The 12,458-nt window shown below is 31.4% G+C and overlaps 1 protein-coding gene across 1 annotated transcript in view; it reads left to right on the top strand.

Annotated features, from left to right (window-relative positions):
• LOC133174351 (low-density lipoprotein receptor-related protein 6-like) overlaps positions 1-7,716 on the top strand; it is a 37,350-nt gene extending 29,634 nt beyond the window's left edge. Inside the window, 12 exon segments of the mRNA XM_061309459.1 lie at positions 398-545; positions 838-957; positions 1,255-1,491; positions 2,187-2,373; positions 2,635-2,756; positions 3,822-3,972; positions 4,288-4,406; positions 4,936-5,064; positions 5,412-5,591; positions 6,473-6,538; positions 6,698-6,854; positions 7,311-7,716. Of these exon segments, the coding sequence (XP_061165443.1) occupies positions 398-545; positions 838-957; positions 1,255-1,491; positions 2,187-2,373; positions 2,635-2,756; positions 3,822-3,972; positions 4,288-4,406; positions 4,936-5,064; positions 5,412-5,591; positions 6,473-6,538; positions 6,698-6,854; positions 7,311-7,572 (1,878 nt within the window). The 3' untranslated portion in view covers positions 7,573-7,716.
• Positions 7,717-12,458: the final 4,742 nt, after the last annotated feature.

Below are 12,458 nucleotides of genomic sequence, written 5' to 3'. Positions count from 1 at the left end.
ATGATCTATATAAAGAGCTCATGGCAGGTGTGACCGGTCGACAGGGGATGCTTACTTCTCTAGGCACCTGATACCACCTCTAGTGTTTCCAGGAGTTCGTTGCCCTGTTCACTATTTCTTTTGTTTACTGGATTTATGAAATTGATCACTGTTCGTCATCTTCGCCTTTTACATTTACTAAACATGACACTCTACTAATTATAATGCAATCATAATAATTAGATAAATACTTGTTATTCAAGCTCAGACTCTGTGACTGTTGTAATTTTGATTCCACGGGAAATTCAAGTTTACTGGCTTTATTTTTTTGGAACAAGGAAACTCACGTTTACGAGATTTATTTTTTGGAACAAGGAGCTTCAGTTAAGTAAATCAACCTCTTTGTAACTTATTGTAGGATTATTCCATCAGCACTAAGGGTAACAATTCTCTAAGAGTCTATAACCTATATCACGAAGAAGATGTTACTTATCCACGTTTAAACTACATCAGAGAAATAACTGCCTTTGCAATAATGGATCCAACAATGCAACCAGAGGAAGAAAGTAAGATTTATCAATTGAATCCTTTTTTTAGTCATGACACAGTATAACTTTCCGTCCAGTAACAGTGTCAGATTTGTTGACTTCATTCCTCTCACCTATTCCAAGCTCACGACCAAGGCTAGATTTTGTGACGGACAAGGATACGTTGTAAACCTTGCCAAAATTAACGTTTAATGGCAGGCATACAATTCAAAATGTATCTGAAGACATCCCCTCCTTTTCAAGCATCTATACATTAAAACATTTAAATAGTTTAAATTCAAACAATACTGTGCACTTTTATTAATAACAGATAAATGTGACGTAAAAAATGGAGGATGCGAGCAGATATGTATAGCATCAGGTTCAGAGGCTGTGTGTGAATGTGGATTCGGATTTGTACTTCAAGAGGATAAACACAACTGCACAACAAGTACGTCTTCATACAGAAGTTTATAATGGAACAAACGTGTCATATAAGGATAGGCCTGAGAACATAATTATTACTCTACTCGATTAGTGCAATATTCTGCATATTTAACTGTTTCAGTAATTAAGGAAAAAATAAATGAATAAATAAACAGAAAAAATTAATAAAATAGAATTTAAAAAATGAAATAAGATTCATATAAGATAATAAATGAATTTTGTAGAAGCATTATCGATAAACTATAAATTTTGCCTGTAATATTTGAAGCTCTACATTTGTTTTTAATTATTATTATTTTAGAAGCAATAGATAATAATTTTGCTGTTGCTGTGGACTTTAACCACGGAATGATATACCAAATATCCTTAAATGACAACCCACAACTGAAGGCAGTGTCCGCGTTGGACATTCCACAGCCGGCCGACCCACTCTCTGCTGTTTACTACAACCATAGTGTGTATTGGTCGGACTATATGGATGATCAAATTCTAAAAACCGCACTTAACAGTAACATCACAGAAATTGTGTACACCCCGGGTGAGTTTATATATGTAGGCAGTGTCTATATTCTGTGAATTTTATTTAAAAAAAATAAGAGTATACAATTCCATTTCCAACAGAGGTAAAAAAAAAATCTGCAATAAACAATTATAGAAATTATGTAAGAAGGGTGTTATGTTTATTTTCTGTCTGCTTGATAAAGTCTGATTGGAATTTTATGAAATTTAGGAAAAGGTGTATATAAACATAAGAGAGAAACAAATTTGAGGCGGCTAAGAATACAGGTTCTGCTAAAGTTTCAGGTTTCCCTATTCATTAATTCTCGAAAGATTATCAAAATATACGGTTAACTGAAATTTTGTATGTGTAACTTACCAAGAAAGATAACTTTTATTTGTGAAGTGGTAATAATCAAGTGGTGATAATTTACATTATTTTGGATACCCCATTGTTTTCTGTTGTTTTTTTTTTTTTTTTTAATTTAAAATTTGTTTTTCTTTTATAATTTTCTGAGGAAGAAAAAAGTATTTTCTTGATGCATCATTTTGTTAACCAGTATATAAAGATGGTCATAATGAAATGAATATTAAACAGTGAGAGACATTAAAGGAACATGTATTTAGAAATTATATAGTTTTCATCGTTTAAAAATGATAAGCAAATTAGTTTGGCATTTATTACATGGGGTGGTCAATATATGGTATTTTAATAAATGCATTTCGTATTTTCAGCTAATTATATTGTATACAGCATTGCCATAGACCATTCCACGGGGAACTTATACTACACTGGTTATCCTTACACGTGGACAATTATGTACTCACGTATTGGTGTGGTCCATTATAAGTCTTACCGACATAAAACCATCCTCAACAACATTGAAAAAGCCTACAGTCTTGCCCTTCATCCTGCTCAAGGGTAAATTATTTTCTACCTTTTTTATTTCAAAAATGATCAGACATGCAGTATATTTAAATATAGTCAGATCTTGTTACATTTAAGATGGGGGCCAACAAACTTTGAAATATCTGTAGGTTCGAGATATAGAGGTTAAAAGACAAAAAAGTGAATTGAAATTCAAATCAATTTGACATATTTATCGTAATTGATCTCTCGATCTCTCTCTCTATAATGTCTTTTTGCGTATATAATTGTAGATACATATTACTTTTATTTTAGGTATGTTTTCTGGATAGATGGGGAGGGATCTGTTGGTAGAGCTAATATGGATGGCACCAACCCACTTTTACTCATAGCCTATGGCATGGTAGCGCCGAATTCCATCACAATAGATTATAGAGGTATATCATTCATAATATTTTAAGTTTTGTTTTATTTAAAATCACTTATTATATAGCACATCTGTTTGAACGAACATTGCTTATTTTCTTGTACTGTTTTATTTCAATGCTGTCTTTTTTCAGTAAGATAAGTTGTGTGATTAAGCATTGAGTTATAATTTTAATTTCAAGATTTATTCTTAGGGCTTTCAGTGAAATATATTGGATTTTATTTAGGATTTACTTGGCGAATTCAGTTTACATTGTATGAATACGTATTTGAACATTTAGTGAATTTACTTGCAATTGGTAGACTGGTTGGACACAGATACGTTTTCGCACCTCGTTTCAGTTTTAATAGTAATATGCCTCACAATTTGATTAACTTAAAATATTAAGCCCGAAATAGCATTTTTTATGTTGACAATGCTTTTGTGAAATAATGTCATATAGTCATGTTTATTATATTTATTATGTTCCTCGTTGAATAAACTTGAGTGAAAGTTGACATCAAGGTCTCGACTTTGGACTCGTGAATTTTTGAGACTTAGAACAAAGCGTTTTATGCCTTGAAAAAAAAAATGGAACAAAACTCTTGAACCTTTAGAGAATGGCTACATCACTTAATTTTATTCTATTCCGTAGGGTTCAAAATTGTAGCCATAGTCATTTTAACTTCCTGTTTTAATTTAACCACAATTGTATAAATGCTTTGATGGTAAAGCTGTTCTAGAATTGGTTTATTGCAAAATGTATATTTTTTACTGCAACATTAATTCGTTATTTACATTATGTAAAACATTTGAGGGTTGTACAAAAACATTAAACTCGAACAAAGAATGTGTAGAACGAAGTAAGAATGATAATTTACACCTCTTCTTATAAAACAACGAACACTAATATGTGCAACAGAGGCATTTGGACAGTTACTCCCTGTAGTAGACCATAATACCAAAGTTACTATGTACCATTATTCTTGCGCAATACACGTATATACCTCTTAACTGTGGCTAGCCATCTGCAAAAAAAATATCGAGTATCTATATTCTTAATATGTTGGTATCAAGTTCTTTTTTCTTGTTTCAGATAACAAGGTTTACTACATAGATAATGACAGAATTCATTCTATGACCCTTGAAGGAACAGATAGAAAAGTCCTTCATGTGAACTCTATGGCTGGTTTTGCACACCTTGCTGTGAGTGGGGATTACGTGTACGCTACTGCCACCCATAAACAGTAGGTGTCTTCCCAATGTTAAATAGTGATGTGTAACATAAAACTTTATATGCGAAAACACGCCGTATAAATGACAAAAATTATATTATCTATATGATATATGATATACCTTATAGAGAAAAAAAAGTGTTTTCTAATGTACCCTTTTAACTTCATAATTATATTAAAGAGACTGAAATGATATATTTGACAACTGTTTTATGTAGTTTCAATTTAACTCGACGTAAACTGTCTCGTTGTAATTGTTAAACTTTAACTGTGTGGTTATTAAACATTGAGACAAGTAAAAATTGATAAATAAATGCTTAATTTTAGAGAAATTATAAAGATAAACAAAGTATCGGCAGTGGTTATGGAAGGTTGGATGACACCCATGGCTGAATTTGGTAGACTAGAGACCTTAAGTGTATACAGACAAAATGATGTGCAGTCAGGTAAGATATAGAATAGTCTTAGTCATAGAGAACAACCTGCATGATATTACTTCAAGTGAGTCATTAACCAGACACCATCAATATATATAGTGGAAATCGTACACAGCCAATTAACTGAGAACTTTCAGTGTCGATAGTCAAAATAACGTGCTGCAAAATGAGAAAGGTTGATCAACGTCAAAGCTTGCAATCAAAATAATGTTATATAACTTTGTTGAGTTATAGACTGGACACCACTACCATATGCACTCAAAATGCTGCAAATAAGAAAGAGTGCTGTCAAATCTTACAGCCAAAACAAGTAACGTTCTGATAGATTAATATTTACTAAAATATTTATAGAGATGCAGAAATACTCTTAAAAAATTTAAAAAAAAATATTTATTTAGTAGCAGGAAATGATTCAAAAGTGTTTTTGTTTTGAATGTTAAGTGTATCCATGACCAAAATTGGTAGAGAGAGCAATTTATGTTTAAATTTTTAAATGTAAACTGAATAATATTAATATTATGATGTATTTTCTATACAGTCCATCCGAAATGTTCCATAAATAATGGGCTTTGTAGCACCTTCTGTTTCCCACTACCTAATTCCCGTCGTTCTTGTGGGTGCCCAGATGGTGTAACTCTACTAGAGGATCAAAGAACGTGCAATGGAGGTATGATTGGTTAATTATGATCTAATCGGATGAAAAACATCCTAAAATCATTGAGATATTCTAAACTTCACTACGTAACTTATGTTTTTTTATGAAAGCCAGGAAGGATACTAATTTTTTATAGCTTGAAGTATAATATATCTAATAAAGTGTAAAGATAACACATTAACCAATAACTGTTAATCTTCATCTAGTAAATTAAAAAGAGATGAATACGTTAATATTTTCTAATGGGTTCTATGCATCAATGGATGTATTCATAAAAAAGAGAAGAAAATCTATCTGATAATAATACTCTCTTTCTAACTCTAATACTCTAATTCTGCTTTAATTTGGAATTTTTGTAGTCCAAAAATGTAAAATGGCAGTATTACATGGACGCCTTGCGAACACGTGCAGTGGATATGTGAACTCTTCTTGTGACTACGAGTGTTCTGCTGGATATGAAAAAACATTAATCGGAAAATTAACTTGCAACGAACACCTAAACTGGATGCAACAAAAAACAATTGACCCCAACACACTTTGTATGTATACTGTTTTATGTTTTCTTACTTTTAGATTTAGTTTAAATTTCAGTTTTATTAAAATTAAACCCCTCATATAATATTTCTAGTGCAATTCTTCTTTTAAAAATATCTCCATTTTTCTTCATTTTGTGGTTTTTACGTTGGCACTTACAGCAGATAATTGAAAAGAATGGATCACAATAAATGTACTGAGGATTTTAATGCTGAAAAAATATGACATGTGCTTCCTTAATAGCTAAATCTTCTCACATTAACTTTTTGTATCCAATGCAGCCTTTAAAAAAAATTGCTTTCTCAGATTAAAACAATTTTACATTTATGCCTATGCTTTTGATATATTACGCTCATAATACATGTGCACATTTCAGTTTACAATCCTACACTTTCCAACTTGTATAACATCCAAACAATTAACTGAACTTCTTTTTTACTTTTTCTTTCCTTTCCCTTTTTATTTTTATTTTATTTTTATTTTTTATTTTTTATTTATTTATTTATTTATTTTTTTTTTTTACAAATTTGTTCATTTTAACAAATAAAAACATGTTTGGTACCAAAATTTTACTAAAAAAAATTTGTATATGAAATTACTTTTATTTAAAAAAGCGTTTTTTAAACAAAAGATTTAGTACTTTTTCAGTGTCTGTTGAAGATAAATCATTAATTAAAAAATAATACCAAAACTAATGTTCAGTCAATATTCAAAGGTGCCTGCAATTTATATCCCTTATGCATGTAAAGCGTATAATTAACTAATGCTGATTTTAACAGGAATAGAAAAAAGCTATTAATAATTATTAACACAATAACAGTGAAACTAGAGTTAATGATTCAAAAAAATAATACAAAATAGCATTTGCTTTTCCATACCTATATAGGCAAGGCATTACCCACCACCACTGCAGCAACAACACCAACTACTACAACTACTACACGCACGACAAGTACGTCATTCTATCAACTAACTTTGATATATGTATATATAAATCAGAAATATAAATTGAATATATGTTATGAAGTAATTAAGAACCTGATTTCTTGTTTAAAATATAGCCCTTTATAACGATTAACAAGAAATAAAGAACCAAATCTCTAACACTCAGGTACGTCTACTAAACTTCCGCCAAACATAAAACCTGCCGCGCTAACTCAGGACACTGGAGCTGGTGTCAGTTCGGGGACATTTGCTGCTGTCATTGTCATCATCATTCTGGTCTTCCTCGTTCTTATCGTCGGAATCGTTTACTTTATGTACAGAAGGTATATCTATCCTGGAAGGATGACCTTTAGATTATTGTTGGTCATTAGAAATGATATTGTTGAATCTTAAAGTTACTTAGTTTTACTTAAATTCTTGTTTGTTATGTTAGTTCTTTGATTAATTCATCAGAAATAATTTTAGACTTTTTGCTTTAGGTCAATCCAAATGCACTGCATTTAGGTCAAGATTATAATAAGATTGGTCTCTCAAGGTCATAAAATATACAACCTATGACCATTGTTTAATTTGATGCATTACATGTTTTAGTGTAACAATTTCGTTTTTCATATATGGTATTTTTTATGTAGATATGTGTGGACAATTTAAATACATATACATGTAACATGGTCAGATCCTTGTTATTTTAGTTTCAAGAATAATACAAAATATTAATTAATGCCATGGAAACATATTATTGTCAATATGCTTAAATATTGGTTTTGATATCCCTTTAGGAGGAACGTCGGCATGTTCAGTCATGCAAAATTTGTCAATTCCCCGAACGTTCCAGATATTTCTGTCAACAATGATGCTCCTGTGGATGACCGGTATACGTCTATCGGGGATATTCACCAACCGACAACCAGTCCAGGTCAGGCTGGGATGGAAAATCCATTGTATAAAGTCAGAAACGAGGCTCCGGACAAGGACAACGTTACCAATACCATGTCAGAGCAAGGGTTCAAAGCAGTTGATATGACAACTTATAAATATTAAAAGGGAGTGTGCTGAGAATCTTTTTCAAAGCAATATGTGATCACATACATCTCTGTTATGAATATTGATGTATGATACCTATTATTTCATGAGCGACTGTTAATATGATTTTTAATTCTTGTCATTAAATCAGTGACACCACGACTTCTTGTATTTATCAAATTATAGTTTTAAGAAGTTTATACATTTGCACGCCTTTACCTGTATTTCAACTTTAAAAAAACTTGGTAGCATTATATGCTAAATATTTAATGGAGAGATTTATCATCAGTCTGTAAATATCATTAAGCTACTCTTTACCTTTGTGTAAGCAGATGAACCATGTTTAACATCAATTCTATTGAAAACTGTGAAGTAGCACGTTTTTTAAAATCATATTCTTCTTTTTACCGGTGTCATCTCTTTTTACGGTAAGGTCCCGTCTTTTACACTGAATGAATGTTCCACAGTGCTGTGGTTATGTCTTTGATAACCCTGCGTTAACTTCTATCGCCTCTTTTTGTTTTAAAACTTGAACGTCTCATTCTGTAGCTGCAGAACAGTAGCTCTCTGCTTGAGAAAATTCGGACAGATAAAGCAGAGAGCTACAGATCCAACACGCCCGAGTTTTATCTATCTATTTTTTTTTTTACATACATAATGTCTTCTTTATACATGTTATAGGTTTGAACTTCCTGAATTTTTATTTACATTTTCTCGGCAAGTGTATGTTCTTTGAAAGACTTTTTTTCGCACGACCTCAAACATAGATGTTGGAATTGGAATTTTTTAAACCGACATTCCAAAACCATAAAGGGCTGTTTGGGACAGTTGAAAGGTAAAAAAAGTATCAAGAATTGGAGTAAAATATATGGTAAATTATCAAATACCATTCTTAAAGTGGGGAAAAGCATAAAATACAAGAAAAAATACCCAAAGTGATCGACAGAAAAGCGGCGGCGTAAATCGAAGGTTTTTACAACGCTTGGATCTGTAGCTCTCTACTGTATCTGTCCGAATTTTCTCAAGCAGAGAGCTACAGTTCTGCAGCTACTCATTCTGGTGCTTATTAGATATATCGGTAATGAAATATCGTGTTATGTTGTACATAGTTAATAATAAAATAAATTCCATTAATAGATATAACTAAATCACTAGCTTTATTTTTATATTACATAGTTGTAGTCATGATAAATATACAGAATTCTAATTTTTCAATATAAAGAAAGAACATGGTATGATTTCAAATATGATTACAATTGTAATTAGGATAAAAATATATGTTTTTTGAGGATTTTACATATTTTATTGTTAAAGAAAGCATAATATTATTATATAATGTGTTGAATATATTGTATTCAATATAAAAAAAATGCAATTAAATTACGACAAAACTTATATAATGTATTTTTTCATGTGTATTATCTGAATCACTCAGGCGACAGTTTTATCCATGGCTGTCCCTCAACAACGTCTGTAAGCATTTGAAACATAACCATCTTCTTTGAAAATGATGAGCGAATTATAGCCAGGTTTTGGAAGTAGTAATTTGATTAAAAGGAAACAACAATTTGAATAAATGATAACACACTGGAAGTGCCCAAAATATGGAATTAAAATGTGTGCGATTTCCTGAGGACTTTCTACCCTAAAATCTCTTCAAACAAACTGTTTGCATAGAATTGAGTTTAATTAGTACCAAGTCCTCTTCTAAAAATGTTGAATGAACGCCCAGTTGCCCCAATAATTTTGAAACCAGAAATTAGTTAAGTTGATCATATGTGAAAGATGAAATTTATGAACATTGATAATAAAAGTCTTTGCCTTATATCTTCCAAAAATATTCTCCATTGCTCAGTGACGAAAACAATCCTTGCAAACAATGATATAGAGCGGAATCCAGCGATTGTTTTTATAAGCCTTTTGAAAATCTGAGTGGCAGCAAATATGAATTTCAGAGATACTATTCTACACCATTTTCAAGAATTGGATGAAATGTAAGGATAACAAATAACAATCACGCTCAAAAATCAACTGAAACAACACAAATTATAAGCAGAGCAAGCACGGACCTCTAAAACCATCAGAGGTGGGATCAGGTGACATGGAGGAGTAAGCATCCCCCTGTCGATAGTCACATCTACATGTGCTCCTTGTCATGACCAGATAAACGTAAAAATCCGTAGACAATTCAGTGTTAAAATACCAGGTAATTGTCTACCAATTAGTATGAAAAACGTCAGTCAACATTCGACTTAACAATAGATTATATTTGCTAAGAAGGTCATTATATCGACAGTGGAATTTGCAATGCTGATATCCTTGTATCTTCATCTTCTTATTTGTCAATAACTTGCCTCGTTTTAGAAGTTTTCGTACGTACAAAATGCGAATACCCCAAAACTCAGATCTTTAATGATAATTAAAATCAAAATTTTTCCCAAATCACCAAAATCAAAACATACGCATTTACTATTCTTATTTCCCCAAGAAAAATAAAAATAAAAATATTTCTTATTATATCTAATTCCTTTTTCAATAAAAAAAAAACCCCGGGAATATGCATATCTTTTGATTAGTCATACAGAAAACGATCTTGTTCAATCCATTCTGATACACAATGTAGATGTATGGAAGATTTTTTAATATCTGATAATCAATATTAATGTATACAAAGGCTTTGGAGTCCAGGTTTCCAGCAATATATCGGGAGTACCATTGATGCGTTTAATTATGCCCTTTCGTTAGCTAACCTGATTTTCTGTATTCTCATGTAGAATAATTTATTCAAAAACCCTTTACATAAAAGAATTATCTTCCTTTGGCCTTCAAATCGACATTCAGAAAATTCAATCTTTTGTAAATTACAATATTTTATTATTTCATGTTTATTTGATTTATCACGCGGATCTTGAAAACAAAAGCATTACAAAGACTGACATATCTGGCCATATTTTGGATACTTGGATAGTTGGCCCTTATCGTCCATAGTCAGTAAAACATCCAAATATGAAACAGAAATGTGGCAGACTCTGTGGTGACTTTTAAAGTCAGAGGGACACCGGTACCTTCCCATTACATAAACTTTTCTGCACTTCGACCAGTAGAACTAGAAATACGATGGCCGACACAGAAAAAAATCGTATCGAGTATCAGATACAAATCCTTTGAGAGTTGCAAAGAGGGGATGGCTTCCTCTCTAGTTTTTTGCAAACTTTAACCTGGGTTATATTGGGTCGTATTAATACTTCCTTTGCCTCTATTTCAAAGTTAATGTCTATAAATCTTGATAGCTATGATACAAATTTCAATGACCTTCTGTGTGTTTATTTACATTTTTTAAATGCTACTCCTCATACAGTTAGTATAACTTGGTACATGTATCTAAACACACTAAATCCGTTTTTCTTTCCTTTTTTTCCCTTTTTTTGTTTGAGAAAGCAAGTCTTGCTAGATCAATCAGATTTGCAAATTGGTCATTTAAAAATGTGAATGCGCAATTTATTTCAAATCTGTAAATATTGTATCAGAATTGATAAAAATAGTTAAAAATATGGCAAAGAAAGATAACTACACTTGACTTCAGTAGGCATGCGTATATATGAAGTCGAGGGTCCAAGGTATTCCCTTTGACAACAGACAACATTCAGTCAATCTGTCCATTTGCACAGAATGCTTAATATATCAATAAGTAATTTCAAAAAGATGCACCATAAGAGACAAACTTAAGAATTGTTGCAACGAATAAAAGGATACGAATTAATTCAGGGATTTGTTGCTTTAAAGAAATAATCAATCCAAAGATAGAAATTTTTGTAAGAAATAACAAAATGTAAAAGGCTGTTATTTGAAAAAAAAAGTTATACTGAGAGTAAAAACGTTTTTGATAGCCATTTAAAAAAAAAATTCATTTACAAATCACTAATCTTAAGATTGAAACTTATCAGAGATGTTGTGATTAATTTTTCATCATTTTAAAAAAAACTTTTAAGAAATTACCCCCCCCCCCCCTCCAATAAGAGATGATTTGCCATTAGTAAAATTCTTGACATCACCGCATATTTAAGTTAGTGCTAAAATAGGCTTTGCATTTACAAGTAGGATGTTATCCAAAGTAATGAAAAAAGCGAAGATAACATACCGTGATCAATCTCATAAATCGTATGAACAATATAAGTCGTGACAGGAAGAGTCCTGGAAAGATCATAGGTGGGATCATGATCGTAGGAGAAATAAACATCTACTATCGACCAGACACACCCACTTTGAGACCTCTGCATTGATCAATTAATAGGAGTATTCTATAATCAAAATAAGCAAATAAACAATAGCCTTACAATTGATATCTCAATTGAAATAAACGATTGATTGTATTTGCAAACAAGGTCATTATAACAACCATAGGAATTGTAATTTTCTGACTTTTAAGGAAATCGTTGAAATCCGTGTAACATCAACTTATTTGCTAGTAGCCTGCCCAAGTTTAAAAACTGGGAACTCAAATAATGCTAGATCTGTCAATTGAGAAACTCCATAGTCAGTTTTCATATAAAATTCGGAGTACTAGTGTGTGTAGAATTAGAATGATTTATAACAAAGTATTTTTAGAGGACCACCAACAAAATATGAAAATCTCGGAGTTCCAATTTTAATGAAGAACGTCTATGGTGTCGTTATCGTAAAGATTGAATGTGTAAGTGTTTAAAAGTCATAGATTGTAATTGATGTCATTGATTCTTTGGGAGAAATTGTGATTTTCTAAAAGTTCTTTTGAATGTTTTTGAATCCACATTTGATTCAGTCTAATTAAAATCAAACCTTCCACTAGCTCCCTTATTTTGATGGTCACAAAAATCAAAATAAAGGAACCAGTGGAAGGTTCGATTTTAATCAGACTGTATTTATGT

The sequence above is a fragment of the Saccostrea echinata genome, unplaced genomic scaffold, assembly GCF_033153115.1.
Source record: "Saccostrea echinata isolate AGI-Se365-2 ecotype Australia unplaced genomic scaffold, CSIRO_AGI_Sech_v1 ptg000057l, whole genome shotgun sequence".
Classification (NCBI taxonomy): Eukaryota; Metazoa; Mollusca; class Bivalvia; order Ostreida; family Ostreidae; genus Saccostrea; species Saccostrea echinata.
The sequence above is the reverse complement of the archived record's forward strand: the minus strand, read 5'-3'. Positions and strand labels throughout refer to the sequence as shown.